The sequence below is a fragment of the Lagopus leucura genome, unplaced genomic scaffold (assembly GCF_019238085.1).
Source record: "Lagopus leucura isolate 7727_CA_CO unplaced genomic scaffold, USGS_WTPT01 Super-Scaffold_100001, whole genome shotgun sequence".
Classification (NCBI taxonomy): domain Eukaryota; kingdom Metazoa; phylum Chordata; class Aves; order Galliformes; family Phasianidae; genus Lagopus; species Lagopus leucura.
In genome coordinates this window covers 6,446,242-6,469,370 of record NW_024962262.1, presented here as the reverse complement: position 1 = coordinate 6,469,370, position 23,129 = coordinate 6,446,242, and the positions used below count along the sequence as shown (strand labels likewise).

Here is a 23,129-nt window from a genome sequence, read left to right as displayed (position 1 = left end):
ATTTGTTTATTTTTTTAGCTGATGTTATTACCCTTGAAGATCTAAATGAAAGTCACCACGAGAATGAAGACTCTTCTGAAATGCTGCCAGAAATGTCTCCTGGGGTGATGGAAGAGAACGCCGCGACCTCTGCCAGCAGTGGCTGTCTGGGTGCTGTCCTTCATCAGTAGTGAGAGAACACCTTAATTAAAACAAAAAAACTGCATGAAGGAAAAGGTAATCAGTCACACCTGTAAATGTGTTTCATTTCTGGTTTTAGATTTGTCCAAATATCTGAAGAACGTGGGTTGTTACGATTGGTGAGATGCATTAAGCATCACCCAATTTACTTCTTCTTGTTTTCTTCAGATAAGGATTGAGATTGGATTTCTTTTGTTTGTTTTGATATTTTTTTTTCTCATTTGTCTTTTTGTGAGGTGGAGGATTGTTGGCTTTTGTTGGTCTTATTTTGTTTTTAAGCCTAAGTTGGAAAGAGTGGGCAGCACTTTGCTATGCAAGTCCCCTCTTTTTTCCCTCTCAAAATCTAAATTCTGCCTGGTAAAGTGAAAGCAATGGTGTAGGATGCTTAGCAGCTGCACTTTGTTGCCAGCTTAATTACTGAGGTGATCTGGTGTGATTCATGTCACCTCTGTGCTATATTCCTGATTTGTTGAGCAGTTCAGAGTAAACATTTGAGAGTGCCCAGGTAGCCAACAAGCCCAATGACATCCTGGCTTGTATCAGCAACAGTGAAGCCAGTGGCACCAGGGAGGGGGTGATTCCTCTGCATTCAGACTTGGTGGGACCGCATCTCAAGTGCTGTGTTCGGTTTATCACTCGCTACAGTTGCCTGAAAGGAGGTTGTGGTGAGATGGAGGTCAGCCTCTTCTCCCAGGTAGAACAAGAGGGAGTGGCCTCAAGTTGTGCCAGATGCTGTTCAGGTTGGATACTGATAGGTTGGAAGAATTTCTTCTCAGGAGGGGTGAGGCAGTGGCGCAGCTCCCCAGGGAGGCATTCAGGAGCCGTGTGGATGTGGCACTGAGGGACGGGCTCAGTGGGCATGGTGGGCTGGGCTGGCGGGTAGACTTGGTGCTCTTAGAAGTCTTTTCCAACCTTAGTGGTTCTATGGTTCCAAGCATTATTGGCTAAATGCTGTTTAATTTTTAGTCAGATGACCATGATTCTGTATTGTTCCATGAGGCTGTTTTTGTTGAAATGAGAGTGGACAATGTTTGTGTTTCACCAAGAAAACATAGTTACTCTAAAGTAGTTTTAAGAGCTCCTAGAGCAGCATGGGCAGCACATCAGTATTTGTTGTGGAGATTAGGCAAGAGATCCTGATTAATAATAATAATAATAATAATAATAATAATAATAATAAAATGCTGAGATCAGTGAAAACAGGGTGGTATTTTAGTGCCTAAAAGCTCTTAGACTGGAAACTCCCATTGCCAGATGCCGATAGAATTGTAGAGCAAGCTGACAAAAGCCGATAGCAGTTTAAGCATTTATCTGCATTATTATTACAAAATAAAGGCATGTTTTTGCTTGAGGCATAGCATTAACTCCCTACAGGAACATATCTTCTAGGACAGCCCCATGGGGTTGTTTGGGTGAGACAAATCTCCTGATGACATGTTATCAGTCCTCCTTTCCTGGCCATGCTATTGCTGGCGTCTCCCCTTGCTGGATGCAGTGCTTCTGCAGCTAGACTGAAGCTGGGTGAGCTCACCTCAACACACATGCCAAAGGGATCTGCCTGAACTCTCATCAGGCTGGGATGAATTGTCATCCATGCATTGCTTTGCATACAGTGCAGACTTGCTTTGGTGTGCAGAACTCTGCGCTTGAGCCGATGCTCCGACTTCTCTGGCTCTGCCCAAGAGATGAGGCAGCAAAGAATCACCTGAGAGTGAGTGTGAGATGACTGGCAGCCAGGTCAAATCGATGATGATGAATGAGAAGTGACAGGAGGGGTGAAATCCTATCTCCAAGGGCATTGATATTAAAACATCTTGTATTTGATGCAGGAGATTAAGGAGTCGCAGGTGTGATGGTGGCAAAAGCAAGGATGTCCTTGGAACTGAGCAAGAAAGAGAAGTCTGAGCAAGTTTCCCAGATGTAGATAAAAGGAAAAAAGTATATTTATGCCTGAACATTGAGAATGGATTTGTGACACTGCTCCTCTTACTGTGAAAAAGTAGGAATCATAAAAATTTGACTACTATTACAACTTGGTTTTAATTCTCACTTCCTTAAATTAAACAGTACTCAAGAGCTGGCAAAAAAGATGATCTCCGGTTCCTACTCACAAATTCCTTTTTCAGTGTTTCTTGTGTTTTTAACTTAAACAAATACTAAAGAGAATACCAGTTAAATACCTGAGAAAACCAGTTAAAGTATGTTGTTAAGTGAGTACCTGGTGCTTCATGTGTTGTCACAATAAATGAAGAGCTTCAAGAAGATCTGAGAACTGGAACAAACAAGGCTGCAAATCTGGTGCTTCGCTGATTCCTTGCTCTTTAGGCTGGAATGAAAAATGATCTGAAAAATACAAAGCAAATTAAACCAGTTCTCCATTAATGGAACAGAAGATGCTATACCCTCCCAGGGTCAAACTCTTCCAGTTGATATTAAAAATCTCTATCCTTTGATATGTAGCATGAAACAGCACCCAGAATTATGACCCAAAAACCTCACCTACCCTTTCTAGAGCTTTCCAGGAAAACATGGCCTAAAACTTATTTAAGGAGAGAGCATAATTACCAGCAGGGAATAAGAGGAAATAAAAGATATGGGGTGAGGGGGGATTAAATAGGAAATAAAAATTAAAAAAATAAAGTGTCCACTGTGTTACTCATCTCCTTATTTGTTTTTTCAGCCTTGTGATTGCTAAGACCTTGTTAGCTCTTATTTTGACATCCAGCTTTTCTTCTTTTTTTCCATTTTTCTTTTATTTTTTGATTTTTTTTTTTCCCTGCATTTTCTCTTTTCTGCTTTTCTCTCTGTTCCTTTTCAGTTATTACAAAAAGGGCCAACGGCTGAGTATGAGAGAGAAACAGGCTTTGTAAATCTCAGATAGGTGAATTCTTTAGTCCAAAGGTCAGATTTGCCACAATTGAAGCCTGCACTATTGTGGTATTCCAACAAAATCTTTTCTTTCTTTTGTTACAGAAACTTCACTTTGATTCCACCATGAGAGGACTTCAGTTTGCAACCAAGGATTTCAAATGTAAGGAGCAACCTGGAAGAAAGTAGCCAGTATCGATTTCTGGTGTGAATCTGCAGTTATCTTTTTTTCCTCCCTCAGTATCAGCTGCTTTATGCACATAATAAAAGTTGCAATTGAGATGTATATGTATGTATGTATGTATTTTATGTGTGTTAAAAGGTCGCTTTCTGAAGCCGGTTGCAATGTACATGTACATCTTAATGAGCGCAATGAGGCTTGAATTTTTGTATTTAATTCATTTGTATGAGGGCCCCAATGTTGCTGCATGTATCAGAGCATGAACAGTGTACCAGTGGTCTCATCCTCTTCCTTCCAGCCCTCACTGCTTGTCCTGTTAGTTAGCATTAATTTCCAGTCTCTTCATGTCAAGCTTCACCAATGTCTGCTACCCGTTCTTTCATCCCAAGGTGCGCAGCCTGTGTTGTTTTCTCCCCTGGGCCTCCTCTTCTCCACGCCGAACAATCCCAGCTCCCCATCAGACTTGTGCTCCAGACCCCTCACAGCTTTGTTGCCCTTCTCTGGACACGCTCCAGGGCCTCGATGTCATTCTTGCAGTGTGGGGCTCAGAACTGAACACAGCACTCGAGGTGCGGCCTCCCAGAGCTGAGTACAGAGGGCCGATCACCTCCCTGGTGCCACTGGCTGCGCTGCTGCTGATACGAGCCAGGCTGCCATGGGCCGACCTGGCCGCCTGGGCACACGGCCGGCTCGTGCTCTGGCTGTCAGCCACCACCCTCAGCTCCCCGTCGCTCGCGCAACTTTCCGTCCGCCCCGCCCAAGCCTGTGGCGATGCACGGTGTTGTGATCGAGAGGGGCCGGGCCGCACCCCACCAGCGCCCGCCTCCTCCTTCGTGGCCGGGCTCCGTGCCGTGCCGAGCCGCACCGAGCCGTGCCGTATGGAGGAGCAGCTGCTCCGCGCTCTGGGAGGGCTCAGCCTGCAGCCCCCGCCCTGCCGCTCCCCGCGGCGCTTCGGTAAAACGCTGGTGCTGCTGCGGGGCCTGCCGGGCTCCGGGAAGAGCACGCTGGCCAGGTAAGGCCGTCGTCCTCTCCACGGAGCTTTGCGGAGCTTGGCAGGGGCCCTGCTCTGGCGGGGCCTCGGCTGTGCCGGCGGAGCCGCGATGTTTGTTGCTCCGCGAAAAGCAGCGGACGAGCGCTCCTTGCGGTTGATCGCGGGCGCTGAAACGCTTCCTCTTGTGACGGGGCAAACCGGCACAATCTGCGGCTGCCGCTCCTCTGCTGTCCGAGCCCCGCTCGGGGCACCAGTGGTTGCGGTACGGGCAGAAGAGGCTGCTCCGAAACCGGTCCAAAATACGCGAGGATACTTTGAGCAGCGTCACCCAGCGCAGCCCCAGTCCGCCGTCGCGCAGGCGGCTGCCTCGCGGCTCCCAGCGCCCGCGCTCACCCTCAGAACGGAGACGTTTCCTGGTGCTCACAGCACGGCCCTCTGCATTGCCTTCCCTGGCAGCCTGTTCTCGCGGCCGGCAGCCCTGCACCAGCAGAGCGTTGGAACTGCGTGATCTTAAGGTTTCTTCCAACCTGAGCCGCTTGGGCTGTGGGCTTCCTCCAGGTCCGGGCATTGAGGAGCCCCGTGCTCGTTATCACAACGTTCTGTGGTGCAGCAAAACGGCCGGACTGCAAAAGGTGGGAGCACAGAGAGTGAGGCTGAACCTGCAGCTCCTCGTCTGCAGGGCAGCCCCTTCTGTAGGACGGGGTCTTCTGCCTTACAGGCGGCCTGCAGGATCGGGTTCTGAAGTGAATGTCCACAGACTGTACTTTTTGTGAAGGCCCAACTGCACGTCTGTTCTTAAAGAGATCATTTAAGCACAGGTCCCATCACTGCCAGAGGAGTTTGGGTTTTCTCATAGTACAGACTGAATGTAATGATTTGGGGGTGTATTCTCAACCAATGCAAATAAATGGCTTTTTTTTTTTTTTTTTTTAGGTCAAAATATGAGGTTAATTATTAATGAGAAATTTGCAAAATGAATTGTAAGCGTTGCTTTAGTCCTATATAAGATGAGTGCTTGAGATACCTGTTCTGCACTTAGCTCCATTAACTGTGCTACTGCAGGATGGGGCTCAAAGGGCAGCTGTGAGAACTGCACTTAGCACCTCTCCACTAGCTCTGCCTAGGTTTTGAAAGGTCTGTGCCAAGAAAGTGCTGCTGTTTGCTTTTCCCACATCCCACATTGTTTGCTGCAATGTACTGAGCAGAAATTCGTTTCTAAAAACTAAACTTTTCTAAAATCAAACTAAAATTAGATTAGATTAAATTAAAACCCCCATCCTTGGAGGCATTCAAGGCCAGGCTGGATGTGGCTCTGGGCAGCCTGGTGGGCCTGCACGTAGCAGGGGGGTTGCAACTAGATGTTCATTGTGGTCCTTTTCAACCCAGGTAATTCTATGATTCTAAATTAGTACAACAAGCTCAGTGCACGATCCTGCACGAGAGGAAAGGTGCATCAGAGTACACTGCACAAGTGGTCTGGCTGAAATCAGAAGGTGCTTGCAGAGGTTTCCCATGGCAATCCATCTGCTCTGGGCTCAGCAGAGTGCTGGCTTTGAGGTGTGTGGGTGAAGGACAAATCTCCCAGCTTCACTGCTGTTTGTTTAGCAGTATATGCTATTGTTTTAACCTTTGCTCTGCTGTTTCTTCTGCTGCTTTCACACAGATCCCCATTCATTCATTATTATCAGCCAGAATTTCTGTTGTAAGCTGTACTTTACAGCACTCAGAAATGTCATGAGCCATGAATGTTATCACTGCTGATACCTCAACTCACTGATAGCTCCAGCAGACTGTCCCATTTTCACTCTGTCACTTCAGAGCATTTTCCAGTGGCAAGCTGGGGCTGATGACTTGATTCCCACACCTTTCAGCATCACTTAGCACTGGTTGGGTACAGCTCTGTGAGATGTGATCACAGTGTATTTGTGGAAACAGTTTCCCCATCCAAGTCACTGTACCAGCTCAGAGGAGCTGGCGTGGCATTGGGACTGGTCAGTTCTGGTCTGTTTGTTTGTTGCTGGTAAAGGCAGTGAAGGAGCCACCTGTGACACATTCAGTAATCAAGGCAGAATGAGGATTTGTTCTGCTCACTGGCAAATTTCAAATCTTTCCAATTACTTCACTATTAAGGATATGCTTTCCTGAACCTCCTATTTATTAGGTTTGCCCCACTGGCTCCCTTAGCTGTTCACCACCAGTGTGGGAGAAGAAAGAGAGAGAGGGAGTTACATTTCCAAGAGCCTCTGTCAGATGTGAGTAATGTCCTCCACGTGGGTACGTTCCTCCCTGACTTCACAGTACGTGTTTTATGATCAAATCAAGGCAAGCGCTAAGAAAACAGTTACCTGAGGTGCAGTAGTGGGTACAGCTTCCAAAAACATCTCCAAAAATCAAGTCACATGCAAGTTCTTATCTGCTTCACAGTAGAGTCTGTTTTGGCTGGAAATACACAACTTGTGCAACATATTGAGCAGTTTCACTCAAGCACTAGGCTGGGAATGATCAAATATGCAACTTCTAAGCCACTGCTGTTTATTTATCACTTGAAATGGGGGTCATTCTTGTACTCCACTGTGAAGTGCAGAAAGAATGGATCCCAAACAGATGACAGAGAAACAAAAGGTGAAAAGTACATTGGCACTGAGGCATTAGTGCTTGACATAAGCTACATCTTCTCCAGTTTTGTAGCATCTTAGATGTATGGAATGGATTTGAAGTGACCTTACAGCCCACCCAGCCCAACTCCTGCCATGGGCAGGGCTACAAAATACCATCTCAGGCCGCCCAGGGCCCCATCCAGCCTGGCCTCGAGTGCCTGAAGGGATGGGGCACCCACAGCCTCTCAGGGCAGCCTGATTGCACTCTGAGTAAAGAATTTTCCTCCTAACTTCCAAGTCTCTCCCCTTTTACTTTAAAACCATTCCTCCTTCTCCTATCACTATTTGCCTGTGTACAAAGTTGGACTCCCTCCCATTTATAAGCTCCCTTTATGTGCTGAAACGCTACAATGAGGGTTCCCCAGAGCCTTCTTCAGGCTGAACAAGCCCAAATCCCTCAGCCTGTCTTCACAGGAGAGGTGCTCAAGCCCTCTGATCATCCTCATTGCCCCCCCCTGGACCCACTCCAACAGCACCGTGTCATTCTTGTGCTGGACTCATGCTCCAGATGGGGACTTATGAGGGCAGAGCAGAAAGGGACAATCCTGTCCCTTTCCCTGTCCCTGCTTGCCAACCCTCTGTTGAGGGAGCCCAGGATACTGTTGGTTTTTTGGACTGCAGGAGCACACTGCTGGCTCATGTCTGGCTTTTGTCCACCAGAACTCCCAGGTCTTTCTCCACAGAGCTCCCTATAACTCTACATATCAGTCCTTCTCCCACTTGCTCCATTCTTCCTTTCTCCTCCAGTCCCTTGTTCAGCCTTGCATTTGGTAAGATCTTGAACCAGCCTGGCCTGCCACCAGGATCCTAACTCCACTGCAGAACTGCAGCTCTGTCGCTGTTTGTGGACTTTGCTTATCAGCTCTGCAGCTCCTGCTTCCAGCTGGCAACACACTACTGCAAACATACAAAATGCTTATGTTTTGGGTACTTCTCTGCAATGTGTGACATGCAGCCTGTTGCTCTGCGAAATGCAGCTGCTGCTCCCAACCCCATGGGCAAGGTGTGGACACCCCGTCATGCTGCCCGGCAGCCGTGTGCCAGGCCAAAGTCCTCAGGGTGCCAGGAGTTGTCAAAACACGGCAGGTTGTGCTCTGCTCCTCATATTTCTGATTTTTATGTTGAAAGTGCCACGGGAAAGCTCTGTGTAAGGAAGAGTGACCAGAACAACTAGTTGTGTGTGGTGCTAGTACTTAAGGTCCTTGAGTACCGTGTTCAGTTCCTCGCTACAGGAAAGACACGGAGGCCCTGGAGTGTGTTTAGAGAAGGGCAACGAAGCTGTGAAGGGTCTGGAGCACAAATCTTACAGGGAGCAGCTGAGGGAACTGGGATTGTTCGGTTTGGAGGTTCAGGGGAGACGTTATTGCTCTCTGCAGCTGCCTGCAAGGAGGTTGAGGTGAGGCTTCTCCAAGAAACAAGTGAGAAGACGTGAGGAAATGGTCTTAAGTTGCATGGTAGAGGTTTAGGTTGGATATTAGGAAAAATTTATTCACAAAGAGTGTTGTGAAGCATTGAAACAGGCTGCCCAGGTAAGTAGCTAAGTCACCATCCCTGGAGCTTTTTGAAAGATGTGTGGATGCGGTGCTTAGGGATATGGTTTAATGGTAGGCTTGGCAGTACTAGGTTAGTGGTTGGACTTGATGATCTTAGAGTTCTTTTCTAACCTAAATGATCCTATGTTACCTTGGAAGGAGTTTGCATCTTGAGGCTTCAGCCGATGAAATGCAGCTGGGGCTTTCTTTCTCCGATGATGTTATCAGCGACTGTGAAAACTTCTCCCAAGCTCCCAGGCAGTTGAAAGCCTGGATAATAATTTTGTTGTCCGTGAAGACAGAAATGTATGCAGTTAAACTCCAAAATGATTGTTTGAAAGTGCTGAAGATGCTGTTAATAAAAAAAGAGACTTTGAAAACTGTATAAATCATGGGAACAGCTCTTCAGATGAATAATTTAGAATGCTTTAAAACCCCCTCTCTATACACTCAGCTGTTTCAACACTTCTGTGGCCAAACAGAAGCACAGTTGTATTTTCCACAGCAAGAGTCTCCTTTTATTAATCATCACAGCCATCATAGAGCTGGAAGAGGAGGTGAGAGCCTACACTGATCCCAAGTCTCCCTGATGCCCTCAGCTGCTCTTGGGGCTGCCTGTGACCTCACCAAGGTTTTTAGCAGTTCCCAAACACATGAAGTTGGCTGCTTTTCTGTCTGAAAGCTGTTTCTCCACCTGTTTCCATCTAATGAGGTACTTCCCCCAGCATGGCAATCTGGGAAAAAAGAGAGAAGCAGAGCAAACTTTTGCTTGTGATAAATCACAGAATGGTTTGGGTTGAAGGGACCTTTAAGATCACCTTGTTTCAACCCCGTGCTATAGGCAGGGACACCTCCCTCTAGAGCAGGTTGCTCACAACCCCATCCAGCCTGGCCTTGAATGCCTGCAAGGAGGGAGCATCCATAGCCTTGCTGAGCAGTGTAACACACCATGACACAACCTCCATATCTGTAACACACCACCATGTAACTGCTGCAAGACAGCACAATGCTAAGCAGTTCAGTGGCCCATGTAGGCAAACCAGTGCGGAACTTTTGGCAGATGCTGTTTATCGCAACACAGTGCTTAAAGTTCAGTGGCTTTTTGTTAATGCAAATACAGCATGTAATTACCCTTGGTCTCACAAAGAGATTTTGTCTTTCTTCCTCTCCTTAGTATGGCTTACACTTACTGGTCTAACTGTGATGGATGCTGCTCAAAATTTCGTAATAACGTCACCCCCAGCTCCTCATTTTATATGGGTGCAGTATATTTTCCTAAAAAACAGGTATTTTTGCTGCACAGAGTGGTTAGGAGTGCATGGGCTGTAAAGGATTGCAGAAAGCAGCTGTCAACTTCAGAGTCACATTGTTTTAGAAAGCCAAATGTCAAAGCAGAATAGGCAGAATGTAAACCTGCTTAGTGTTTCCTGTTAGTGGGACTTGGTTTAGTGTGAATATAGCGAATGTGTCAGTGATTTGTTGTTCTTAATACATTTTGTGCCCTATTTTTCCTCCTTTCAAGTACAAGTTTGGTCTTGTGACTTTGCATTTGCACTAATAGCTAAGTAATGTGTGTGCTAAAACTGTGTAACATTTTGAATTGGTAAGAGGGTTGGTAAAGCAATGGAGAGGTAAGGCACTGGGCGATGAGATAAATCTATCCGTGTGTCAGCACAAGAGTAAGCAGATAAGCAGTAGATGCCCTCTGCTCTTCGTGATAAGAATTCTTTGCATGGCACCAAGTTTAGAGTATTTGACTTTTGTTAGATCTGTTTGTGCAGCAGGAATTGGGTGATTGACACACTTCTGAGCCAGAAGACTACATGTAGCTGCTAACCAGAATGTAAAGGAGGGGCTGCAGCACAGGCCATCAGCCAGCCATCAGCCTGCTCTGTGGCAGTCGCTACCCCAAAATGAGGTTAATTAATCAAAAATTGATAGAAATTACAGTGAGGGTGGAACAAAGTCAGAAGCTGACTTTTATTCCACTAAAGCAACATGCAACCCCAGTAAAGCATTGCTTCTGGTGGGCAGATTAGGATGAAATTGGTTTGAGCAGAGCTGGAAATGACAGAATTAAGCCTTTTCAGCCTGGGTGTCTGTTTTTTGCTGATTACCCAGAGGGACCTTTTCCCTGCGTTTGCTCAGCCAGATAAGACATTGAGAAATAGTTGTTTTGTCGCTTGCGGGGATGTATTGAAGAGCTGAGCTGAGTCACGGGGACTGAATGCAGTGTGAGATAGCAGGGCAGCACCGTGCACGTCGCAGTCATGAGGCTTCTGGACTGGCCTTGCTTTATTTGCACTGGCTTCTGGGCCCTGAGGAGATGGTGAGCAGTGAGGTTGTGCTGGGCGCTCACCCTGGCTTCTCACAGGGATTCCCTCCCTCCTCCTCCTCCCAACACTCCCTTGTCTGAGAAAATAAACAGTTCAGCCCATGGATGCACTACAACTGGAAACCCAGTTTTGCATCAGGATGGTTTTATGCTCTCTAAGGACTTGCAGAAGAATGTGAGCCACCATTAGGGAGCATTTTCACTTGCTCACAGCAGCACAGTGTCAGCTCCATGGCACCACAGCGGGATACACGCCAATGTAAAGAGGAGGGGCGCTGCTCTCTGCCACCAGCCACAGGGAGCTCCCTTCTCAGCCACAGCTGTGGGTCATCCTCACTAAATGACAAGCTGTTCCTCTGAGTTATCTTCAAAAATCTCTCTGTAATGAAACTCCTGTGATCAAATCACCTTTTGAGACCAATTTCCATGGGATTAGCAGCAATTTCTTTACTGTACATTCGTGCCTTCCCAAATAACTCAGAAAATTGAATTATTACTGTGATTACAGACTCACGTTGGTAGTACACTGCAGATTTCTCTGCTGAATTAAAGAAATCAAACATCCTTTAGGCTCCATTCCTTCCCTCCTGTGTGTCCATCTACTGACCACATCACTTCCAGAGCTCTTTTACCTGGCATTTTCAAAATGAAGTGATGTGCAAATTTGTAGAGCACTCACATGGCTCCTGATTTAATGCTCTCTGTGAAAGGCATGTGTTTGCACACACTAATCCTTCTTTCATTTCTTTTTTCAGACAGCTGAAATGTGACTATCCCAGCGCTGTAGTTCTTAGTACTGATGACTTCTTTTCTAGAAATGGTGTATATGTGTTTGACCCTGACTTCCTAGAGGATGCACACAAATGGAACCAGAAGAGAGGTGACTGAATTGCCTGAAATGTTTTTTTTTTCAGCATAGTTTTTCTTTGTAGTGTGCCTTTAAGTTTAGCACCCAGAGAAGATACCTCAGAGTAGTGCCATACACCGAAGCTCCTGGTGTGCTGGTTAAGAAAACATTCACCACTTCTGAGTTACAACAGCATTAGAAATTGGAATTGATAATGAGTAAATGTTGGTGATGGTAGGTACTGTTTTTGGAAGCAAAACGGTGGCTAACAGACAGCAGTGCTGAAGTTTGGGCCCAGCAGGGTGACGTGCTCATAGCAGCAGTGCAGCCACTCAGCGCAGCTGTGTGCACAGCACTGCACAGACTGTATGTTCTCAGATGTCTGTCCTGAGCTGCGAGTGGGTTAACGAGGAATTCATGATAGCCAAAAGGAATACTTACAAACCTAATGACAGTTTGGGAATGCAGTCACCACGGTTTCTATTTCAGAAAGAAAATGTAACGTGCTTTTGTGTCTGTGCTCCAAACTCGTTGACTGCCATGGCAAACATACGCTGTGATCACAAAACAGAATCTTTTGGAAATAATAGTCACTTGGATCTGCTGTAAATACCCAGTGCTCAGACAGATACTCTAAATATGTTCTGTAAGAGTTTCAGATGCTGCTGCTCAGCTGCATCACCTCCACCAGGAAACACCTGCTGAGCTCTGCTTGGGTTTGGGAGGGAGATACAAACACAATGTTTGGGAAGCCAGGTGTGCCGGGGTGGGCAAAGAAAGGGCACTTTGGGGCTAGAAAGACCTGACACAGTCTGCTATTAATACATTTTAGCTTTACTTAATGTGTTACATTGCAGCACGCAAAGCAATGAAGAATGGGAAAAGCCCGGTTATTATTGATAATACCAACATCCATGCTTGGGAAATGAAGCCATATGTGATGATGGTAGGGAAAGCTATGATTTATTGCTTTTGTATGCTTAACCATGATATTTAGGAGGTGATCTAACTGAACAGTTCTTAACAAGGTTGAAAATAATTACTTCCATTTTCCCTCAGTCCTCTAATTATGGTTAATAATTTATATTGTGGAGAAAGGGGTAAGGGGGTGTAGGTACTTATTTTATCTAGTCAGCCGTGTTCCTCAGTGAAGGCATAATTATTGAAAAGATTAAAGGGTCTTCGAATTTGCCCTGTAACTTCCTGGCAATCAGAATGTCAACAGGAACATGGATACAGTGGTTTCCAAACTGTTGAGTTTGAAACTGGCTGAACGTAAGAGTTAAGATGTTTATCAAGGTGACTTACAATTTTAGTTTAAGACTTGTGAAAAATACAGCCGGAAGAATCTTTGATAGTCCACTGATACCTGTTTGCAGCAGTTCTGGCAGTATTCTTAGTACTGTTTTATGATACAGCCTGATAACATTACACTCACGCTTGAGCACAGCTACACGCTCTTTGGCTATGATCCTGTGATTTAAGAGCTTCGAGGCTGAGTATTGCTCTTATAGGAGCTCAGAAGAGGCAAGAATGCGTAGTGATGCTGGAAGTCCTGGGCGTGCTCCTCTAGCAGAAGCTGTGACTGCCTCTGGGTGACTGTGAAGCAAATGAGAGACCTCAGGTAGAGGGGAACAAGGTGTAGAAAGACCAGCAGGAGCCCCTGCCTCCTTTCTGCTACTCTGTAATGTCCTTAGGAGGCAACGCTTATCCCCTTCAAACCAAAAGCAATCAATCTTGCCCAAGGAGGCTGTGGATGCCCCATCCCTGGAGGCATTCACGGCCAGGCTGGATGTGGCTCTGGGCAGCCTGGTCTGCTGGTTGGTGACCCTGCACATAGCAGGGGGTTGAAACTGGATGATCTTTGTGGTCTTTTTCAAGCCAGGCCGTTCTATGATTCTTTGAATAACTGTATTAACTATATATATGTATATACATGTGTGTGTGTGTATGCTTTACCACCAAAAAAAAAAAAAGAAAAAAAAGACTGAGTGTTGTAGCTTGAGTGCCTGGAAACAGCATGACACTCCCAGAAGCTCCAACATGTAGCTCTTGAAGTACCTGTGACTGCCAGAGCCAGGGCAGTCGTGGGGAGGGAGGCACTGTGGTCACTACTGAGGCTGAGACAAGTTTTGCTGGGAGACCCAGATCCTTTGGGTAAGAAGGAACAGACGAGCTGGGAATCAGACAAACATCTTGGTGGGATCTGTGGCTCTCTTCTTTCTGCCTCCTGGGGATATATGAGACATCTCTTGACCAGATGAAAAATCTCAAGGGTGTGGAAGACTGGCTACTGCTGAGCGTGGCAGCCATAAATCTAAAACTTCTGTGTACTTCCTCAGGCACGTGAATATAGCTATGAAGTTATATTCCGAGAGCCAGCTACGCCCTGGAAGTTCAATGTTCGAGAACTGACGAGGTACATTTTTTCCCTTTGCTACAGCAGGCTGCTTCTCACTTCTGTGCTCTGAGGAAGGTCAGCACTCTTTCTCTTCATGCACCCTAAAACGTAACGCGGTAAATAGCAACAGCAGGGTTGTAGTGCAAAATTTACAGTAGTAAATTGTGCTCTTTGCAGCTACATGGTAAAAAGGTGGCTCTTCAGAGTGTGCAGACAGCAGATGTCCCTGGCAGGCTTTGCAAAGACTGTTTCTGGTCCATCCCGACAACCCTGCATGTCTGGGCTGCTCCTCTCCTCCTGAGACTTCATGTATAAATCTGCCCTGGCATCACCATGGCTAGCCTCTCCACCATAAGCAGTACATTTCACAGTGTTTCTCTTGCCAGTTCCTTACTTTTCTCTTGCTTGCTATGGAGTCAGCAACACTGCCTCCCCATCACTTCTGAGCCACAACAGGTAGGACTTCTCTGGGACGTGCACCCAGATAAGGCAACGACAGCTACAAGTCAGCATCTGGGCTCTCTCTCCAGATGTGTGAAAGTTCATCCCAAGGCTAGCAAGCTGTTGGCAATAAACCCCAGCAACATTCACATAAAATAACATACGTCTTTTCTACATAACTCTTACTGGGACGTGTTTCAAAGCAGTTGTCTATATTTTTATGTCCTGGCTGCCCACAGAAATGCTTGGCTACATTTTCTCAGCAGTCTTCAAAATGCCATTGAGAAGTTAGGTAGTGGTGGATTACAGTTTAGCAAAAATAAAAAAGAATGAAGTAAAAACATAGAAATAGGTCATCAAGCCTATGGCCTGAACATAGCAGGAACCACAGCAAGTTTAAGATAACTTGTAATGCATTCTTTGTTCATGTTGACTCTACAGAAAAAATATCCATGATGTCCCTCGACAAAAGATACAACAGATGAAAGAACAATATGAGCATTATGTTACCTTCCACAGTGTTCTTCACTCTGAAAAACCAAGCAGAGAAGACCAAAGCTCCCCTGGACCAAATGCAGCCTATGGCCTGGGTGCCTGTGCCAACCCCCCTGCAGCCTTCTCAAGCAGAAGACCTCGCACGGCACGTACAAACAACCTGGTGTTTTACTGAAGAGGTGCATTCCTCTGTGTGCTTTTGTTATCAGGGTGTAACAATCTCTAGTTTTACATTTTTTTTTTTTTTCTAAACTATTATATTCTTCTATTTTTCTACTACTTTTCTAAATGAGACTTTTATATCTGAAGTCATTAAGTGTCACTTCAATCTGAGTGATCCAAGACCACTGTCCCTTGCACGAACTGTACAACCTCATCTCTTCCTTTACTGAAATGCATTCATGCTCATGGCAAAATGTGTTACTGGCAGAGCCTCACATTTGTTTTTCCTTCATTGCTCTTTCACTTACAGATAACACCAAACATTCCTAGATTCTTACAGACTGTGTGGCCAATTCCTTCCCTGTGCAGTGGTCACCTCCTGCTATTCTACTACTTTATGATTTTATGCATCTTCCCACTTCTTATCTGGAGCATTGCTTCTAGCTTTGAGAGAGGTACAAGCGCTAAGATACTAAGATTTGATCTTCCGCCTCTTTACATCTGCTGCCTGGAGTTATGCTGTTCTTACCTTAGCTCTAATGCACCCAAACAGCATCTCCAGCATCAAGGAGAAAAACACACCAAACTGTGCCTTTAATCTTGAAGAGAGTGGACTGCCAGAGGAAGCAATCCTGAAGGGAACACAAGTGTTAGGTGAGCACTCATTAACTTTGAGAAGGAACAGCACTACAGAAACAGCTCTAAATAGCTGTAGCACAAAGCTACCAAGTACCTGACCTTGGAAGTACAAACTGTTTTGCACTAAGTAACAACTTAAGAAAGGGCAGAGAGGGAGAGTGGGAAGGGAAAAGTGTTTCTAAGGGAAAAATTAACTCCTTCCACTATGAAGTGGCTGAATGAGAAGCAGCAGCCATCCTGCAAGAGTTTTATCCGTATTTTTAAGCCCTACTCATATGCGCTTATCAAGAAGCCTCACGAAATGAGATGCTAAAACTCAGCTTTAGTGATGTTAGTTTTTTAAAGTAGGTACAGAACATTAGACAGCAGTAATAGAGCAGGATGGTAGCAAGCAAGCTGCTTTGCAGTAGGAAATGAAGGCAGCTCACCCTGGACATTAGGAGACATGGGGGTAGCTATGATTCATCTAGCAGTTCATGGTCAGAGAAGCATAAGGTGTAAAGGAACACATTATGCCTGTGTAAGAGCGAGGCTGCCTGTAGACTCTGTATCTATTACTAATACTTTTCTATGTCATTCTGCTATGAATCAAACTTCCATCATTACGGCTGCTTTCTAAAACCTTTTTAAGAACTATAAAGAAAGTTTTAAGGAAAAAGGTACAGAATTACGCCAGAATTGCAGAGGGATATTTCAGAATAAAACTGCTGTGATTGGTTACAATAAGCTTGGAGAATTAATTTTGCCTTGTTACTCCTGGCAGCCAAACAACCACTCTAATGCTATCGAGGATAAAAAAAAAACTGCTCAAGACTGAAACAAAGGCACTGCTGTAATTTCAGAATAAGTTAGAATCAAAGTAATAGGTTTTAAAACCTTCAGCCACAGCGATGCTATTGTATGCTACATATTTGTGCCATTCAACTCTAAATTATTTGCTTTGCAGATGAAAGGCATTTCGTGAATTTTGTAATGTAACTTTATTACAATCAGGCTTTAATGTACAAAGTAAAAACATTTAAATTTGAAATACACACAGTACTGTACACGTGCATCTAGTGGCATTTGTGGGATCTGCGCCTTTGCAGCACCCTGCGGATCGATAACGAACCCTCACGTTCCTCTGTGTCCTTCTGGAGAGCATCAGCTCCTTCAGAGCTGCTTTTCAACGAACTGTTTGCTTCCTTAGTAGATCTGGAACTATTTTTGAATGAAAGATCACCAGATGAATTAGCCCTCGTATCACCAGATAAGTTTGAAGCCCTCGTACTGTCTTCATGTACATAATCCATCTTCTTTTCTTCTGGTACAGTATTTATGAGTGCTTGTGTATTAATCATTGCAAGTTCTTCATCAGCAACCAGGTCGTTATCAGAAAGCTGGATGGCTTCTCTCAGTTTTCTACTGGGGGTGACACAACCAGCATTTGGGTTTGTTTCTTTTGATAACTTGCTGTGCTGTGAGCCCAAACTTCGTGGAGGCCGAAAGGCCTTTTTTACAGATGGAGAAATGATGGAACAGATGGGTGTCAGTGATGGAGGGGCAGGTATGCAGCTAAGGAAGTCCATTGCTTTTCTCTTTTTGCTGTTTCTAGGATGGTTCTCATTACTTACAGCAGATGAAGGCGTTATTGCTGAGCCTTGTGGGAAAAGCTTTGTATTTGGTGTGCTAGCTGACAAGGGACTCGGATGCTTCATTTCAATTTTGGAAGAGATCTAGTTAAAAAGAAAAAAATTTCATGTTGAATAAAAAACCAATTATCTTCCTCAATTACTTCCATACAACAGGGCAAAAACGGATACAAAAGTTGCTGTATAATTCATATCCGGGTTACCTTTGGTTTGGTAACTTCTGAGAGTGACCGATGTTTTTTTTTCAACTGTTGATAGCTGATGAGTTCATTTACATGCACACTAAGACAGCACATTTGCACTATGTCTGAGATCAATGGAGAGGAATTTTGCTGTGCCAGATGGTAAGAATTCAAAGTGGTCACTATAAAATTGAGTTAACTGAGCCTTCTGCACTGGAAATATCCTCTACGGGTTATTAAATAGGGAAGAATGAAGAAAAAGGTTTGAAGGAAAAAGGGACAGAACACAGACCAAAAACCATGAAGATAAGTAGCACACACACAGGATAGCTACTACACAGCAAATCATTTAAACACGTGCATAGCTTAAAAACACTTTTAATGCTCATTTGTTTCAATTTGGCCAGTGTATTTAACAAACTGATATATACCACTAAAGCTTCAGCATCAAATATTAGCACTTTCTCTGAACTGGAAAGGGATGCCTTACAAACTTACTTAGTCCTCATTTATTGACCTTTTATCACTGTGTTTCCAACTCCCTCACAACCAGTGAGAGAAAATATTTTTATTCTGACTGCACTCAGCACTGCACACGAGGAACAACCTGTCTCCAGCAGCCTTAAAAGAAGCTTAGAGTAGTGTTTTACTCAGTTTTTGGTAGTGCTGCTGTGAAATGCAGGCATTTGCAAGGTGATACCTCTTCCCTCTCAAGTCTATGAAATACCTACATCTATAGAGATATCTAGAAGAAAAGTCCTCTGAACAAGGGCACACATGGAAGAAAGATTTACAGATGAAGAATTTTCCTCCCAGTGATGTCACAGACTCACAGAATCAGTGAGGTTGGAAAAGACCTCTAAGATCATCCATTCCAGTCGCCCACCTACACCAACATTTCCCACTAAACCACGTCCATCAGTACAACATCTAAATGTTTCTTGAACACCTCCACAGATGGTGACTCTACCACCTCCCTGGGCAGCCAGTTCCAGTGCCTGACCACTCACTTGGAGATATGTCAGATAATCTTCACAGTAGGACCGAGGAAGCAATAAACCATCCACAGGGAAAGGGAGGATTCATTTTCCTCATGTAAAATTCAGAGTGTTTAAAATATGCTGTTGAAACACAGGCCATGAAGGGTATTTTCCATGTACTGCCTGTAGGAAGTCTAGTCTAGGGATTTCTTTTTGAGTAACAGTCCCAACCCACACAAGGGTTTCATTGCATCTGATCTGCTTGCATTGCTCTGTAGAGACCCTGTGGGGCGGTCTGAAAGTAGAGACCATCAGTAAAAAAACCTGCTTATATCCTTAGTGTACATCATAGCAGTATGAAACCAAGACTAATTACGAGTAGCTTACCGAACTTTTATCCTCTGCATAAAGGCCTGAGTTGCAGGAAGGAGAAAAGCATTCCAAACCACATCTTTTAGGTAAAATGGGTGTAAGTGAGCAATTTCTTTGGAGCAAATTTGTCAATTTCCTTTCTGCATCAGAGCAAAAGGAGTCCACATTCTATAAAGCAGAACATATTACAGTGCATAACAGCTGTTTCTAAGATTATCTAAGTATTCCATGCTCACATACTAAATAGTCAGGCTTTGTTTTCTTGCTGTGCTCCCACCAGAAGTTTACTGTACATCCAATCAACAACTCAGAAGTCTGCTGCACTTTCCATGGAAGAAAATACACCTTCCTTTTACTGTTTGCAAGAAAAATATGTATGTAAAATTTTCTGTGCAATAAAGTGAGAATGCATGACCAAGATGATCTTTTTAGCACAGCTTAATTTGAAATTAAGAATAAATAATTAAAATCAACAGTTCTTTGGTTGATACTGAATACGTTCAACTAAGCAAGACAGTAATTTGAACTGTAAAAAGGCAAGAGTCCAACAGTCCATGACAGATTCCTTGTGGACAAGTGAAATGGGTTTGCTGGCCAGAGGATTCTGCAGCACATGCTTAAGGCAGTGGTGTTGAGCTGGGGCGGGGAGAGGGGAAATGAAACCAGTTAAGATATCCAGTAGGTGATACAGAGAGTCCTCCAGGCAAAGTGCATTAACATCTTACTCCATCTCCAACAAAATCCCCCCTAATTCAACACGATGTGCACTACTTAAGTTTTATTAGTACCGACAGACTTCTTGGTGACAAACGTTAACGCCACAATAGCTAGAATTAATCATTCAACTAAAAATCTGAAGGCTTACCTCTATCATCCTTCGCAGTTCATTAAACTTCTCTTGAAGATGGTTTTCCTTTGGGCTGGCTGAGAATGAAGAAAGATCTCCAGCCACTAGCACAGGAATTTCTGATCTGAATTCAGATTGCCACTGAAGGTTGCTTGCAGCAACGAACGAACAGCGGACAACGATATCTTCGATAGCAAAGTGCCTGAGATCTGCCCAGATTTTTACTGCCACAAGATTATAGCTTTCATCAGATAAATAAACCATGTTAGGGAATCCTGAAAGTAAGAAAAAAATAGAATTAAATTCTGAGCAAATAATGAAGACATTATTTTCTTTAGGAAAACAATTACCTGCCTGCATATTAGGGTGATGGGTTATCTCCACAACATACCTGTTCTGCTAACAGATATTACAACTCCAACTACATCAACTTCGGCACACAGTGGCTGATAAGAAGGATCCAACAAACTGGTGAATTTTAGAGCCTTTCTTGGAAAGAAAATCTGCAGCAGCATCTTCTGCGAGACCTGAAATAAACCCTCATACTGTTATACAGACTGCAGTGCTTCCTGATGATACATCTTTATGCAACTAAAGCACTTACTGATAGTTGTAGATACTGAGTTTTCTTTGTTGCTGATAACTGTACGTTAGTTGAGTCTGATCTTCCTTTGGACTGTGATGTTGACAGCTGGTAGATTCTGTACCGACTGCCTTCCTTCAGCAGTGAACACACATCTAGCAGTGGACGCCAGATACTCAGGATCACTCCTAATAATGCCAGATTAGGATTTAGGTGTGCAATATTAATATAAAGGTTTTTAAACAAAACTGGAAACTGCAACATGCAAGCTGGAACTTGAAGTTTCAAGTCTGCCTGTTATGTTGGCCTGTTTCCTGTACAGATAAATTATAAATAAAGCTTATTTATAATTTTCCAAGTACTAACCTCTATGTTTTTCTTGCTTTCTATAGTCTACTACAAATAATTTCCATACAGCAGACACATCTCTTTTGGAACAACCATGTTTTTCCTGTTCTGCAGACTCTACAGCCTTCTTGAATTCTTCCTGTATCCGAGTTTGTTTTTTATCGTTTATCAGCTGCTTGTGAGCATTCAGAGCTTTTAACTGATCTTCACTGAGATACCCCTGTAACCAAGAGAAAATGAATTCAGTGTCTTTTTTTATTTTTTTTAATACAAGAAAATCCAACTGATAAACTTCTAGGACTTTAAATGCTGTATTGTTAACACAACTGGGGTCACCAATCTTGACTGGTACTTGGCTGATGCTCAGTTGTCTCTGCATTATATTATATACCATTGTTATGTAGTAATTAGTGAGAATTATGTTTTTGCTTAAAACATAAGTGAATTATTTCATACAACAGGCATGTCTGCCTGCTTAATAACAAGTAAGACATCTTGCAAAGAATTTCTGTAAGAAGAGTCACAGCAGGCTGCTATCTCTGAGCTAACACAGTGAATTTCTGCTGAAATCATTGGGAGTGTTACTGTTCTGACCAACCCTCCACAACCCAGGTGCCGTCACCACAGATATGCATAACATTTTATCAAATTAAGTCACAGCTTTATATGATGGCTTTATGACAGTCAAGGACCTTGACGTGCAGAAGTGTGTATTTAATTTTTAACAGCTAGGAAGGACTACACACCCACAAATATTTAATAAAGGTATAAAAAACACATGATTGTCCTTTTAATATATCAAGAGAAAATAGCTTCTCTTTTGCAATCTAAGACATTATTCATCTATTTTAACTAGACTTCATTAAAATATTTTTCAAATTTTTAACTAAATCTTCATTTACTTAGCAATAAGCGTACTGTAGAAAATTTCAGAAGGTGACAAAAAGAAAGAGTAATTTAGTGGTTGATTTTAGCAGGAGATACTAAATATATAAAGATATATAGGAAATGATTCCACAAGTATTTCAAAATTAGCCAGGTATGCTGTACAGTTACCTCCATATAACTGGGATCAGGTGCATTCTGAATTGCTTCATAAAGTTCTGCACCATCTTGCAAATTATGGATTTGCTGCCTGGTGACTACGCGCGATCTTGGTGCTCTTCTGCAGTTTCTCTCTGTTGAAAAAAATCTGTTACATGAGTACAGCAACCAGCATACTTCAAAAGCAAAGGAAAATTATGTAGGAAGCATGATAGCATGTAGGCATTGCTAGAATAAAACCACAAAATGCTTTCATATAGGGACAGATAGATTGACCGACTTGGAGCAAGCTGGTCTAGAGCAAGGTGTCCCTGCCTATGGCAGAGGGGGTGGAACTAGACGATCTTAGAGGTCTCTTTCAACCCAAATCACTATGATTCTATGGTTCTGTATCAGAGACACCAGCTAAAAGCCAAGTTATCTTCTTTATATTAACTATTACTCCAGTAATATACTCTCTCTATATTATATCTCTATATATTATATATATATAATAATATTATAATAATTATATATTATAATATATATTATATAATTATATAATATATAGAGATATATAATATATATAATATATAATATATATAATATTATAATTATATTTATATAATTTATATTTATATAATTTATATAAATTATTTATATTTATATAATTTATAATTATATAAATATAATATTAAATAATAATAATAAGATATTATATATATATAATATCTTATAAGATTATCTATATATATATATATTTTATATATATATATATAATATATAATATATATAGAGATAGTAATATATCTCTCTCTCTATATAAAACTATACTCTCCAGTAATTGTGATTCATCTTTGATGATTTCCTTCAGTACAGTAGACTCATAGAATCATAGAACTGTGCAATCTAAATCTAGCGTGGCCTCACTAGTTCTGGGTAAAAGGAAGGATCACATCCATTGGCCAGCACTCCTCTGTTAGCCTTTATTTGCCAACAGGGCACATTGCTGGCTCAAGTTCAATTTGATGCCTGCCAGGACCCCAGGGCCTTTTATGCACATCTGGTGAAGGCACGCTGTCCCATCATCTAGATCAACAATAAAGATGTTACATTGGACTGTACCCAGTGTTGATCCCTGGGGTCAACAACTACATGACTAGTTAACTGTCCTCCAGCTAGACTTCATGTCACTCACCCCTGCTCTCTGGGCCTGGCTACTGCATATTGTCTGCTCACCCCTAATGCTTCATCAGTTTATCTAGAAGGATCTTAATAGAAATAGTGTCAAAAGCCTTCCTGAAATCAAGGCAGACAGTATCTATTGCTCCCTGCTTCTCTACTAGTAAAGCCAGTCATTTCATCATAGAAGGTTATCAGGTTGGTCAGTCATGACTACCTACTGGTGAATCCCTGCTGACTATTCCCTATTGC

The 23,129-nt window shown here is 43.3% G+C and overlaps 3 protein-coding genes across 4 annotated transcripts in view; 2 read left to right on the top strand and 1 right to left on the bottom strand.

Moving 5' to 3' along the window:
- The window catches only part of LOC122178411 (NEDD4-binding protein 2-like 2), a 44,134-nt gene extending 40,800 nt beyond the window's left edge, over nucleotides 1-3,334 (top strand). The window contains exons 10-12 of one of the 2 annotated variants that reach the window (XR_006178319.1): nucleotides 19-216; nucleotides 2,010-2,179; nucleotides 3,154-3,334. Coding sequence is in view for 1 of the 2 variants with exons in the window: in XM_042868576.1 (XP_042724510.1) it covers nucleotides 19-170 (152 nt within the window). In the remaining variant the exon portion in view is untranslated. The remainder of the gene's footprint in view (nucleotides 1-18; nucleotides 217-2,009; nucleotides 2,180-3,153) is intronic. The other variant, XM_042868576.1, reaches the window with a different exon arrangement.
- Nucleotides 3,335-4,000: 666 nt separating this feature from the next.
- On the top strand, nucleotides 4,001-16,781 carry N4BP2L1 (NEDD4 binding protein 2 like 1). Its single transcript, XM_042868586.1, is given in 6 exon segments — nucleotides 4,001-4,084; nucleotides 4,087-4,241; nucleotides 11,500-11,624; nucleotides 12,449-12,537; nucleotides 13,934-14,010; nucleotides 14,875-16,781. Coding segments are annotated over 6 exon segments (759 nt in total). The 3' UTR covers nucleotides 15,104-16,781.
- Nucleotides 16,691-23,129, bottom strand: part of BRCA2 (BRCA2 DNA repair associated) — a 37,051-nt gene continuing 30,612 nt past the window's right edge. Inside the window, exons 20-26 of the mRNA XM_042868588.1 lie at nucleotides 21,729-21,850; nucleotides 20,691-20,892; nucleotides 20,346-20,512; nucleotides 20,133-20,268; nucleotides 19,760-20,016; nucleotides 18,910-19,062; nucleotides 16,691-17,444 (exon numbers count right to left, since the gene is read on the bottom strand). Of these exons, the coding sequence (XP_042724522.1) occupies nucleotides 16,785-17,444; nucleotides 18,910-19,062; nucleotides 19,760-20,016; nucleotides 20,133-20,268; nucleotides 20,346-20,512; nucleotides 20,691-20,892; nucleotides 21,729-21,850 (1,697 nt within the window). The 3' untranslated portion in view covers nucleotides 16,691-16,784. The remainder of the gene's footprint in view (nucleotides 17,445-18,909; nucleotides 19,063-19,759; nucleotides 20,017-20,132; nucleotides 20,269-20,345; nucleotides 20,513-20,690; nucleotides 20,893-21,728; nucleotides 21,851-23,129) is intronic.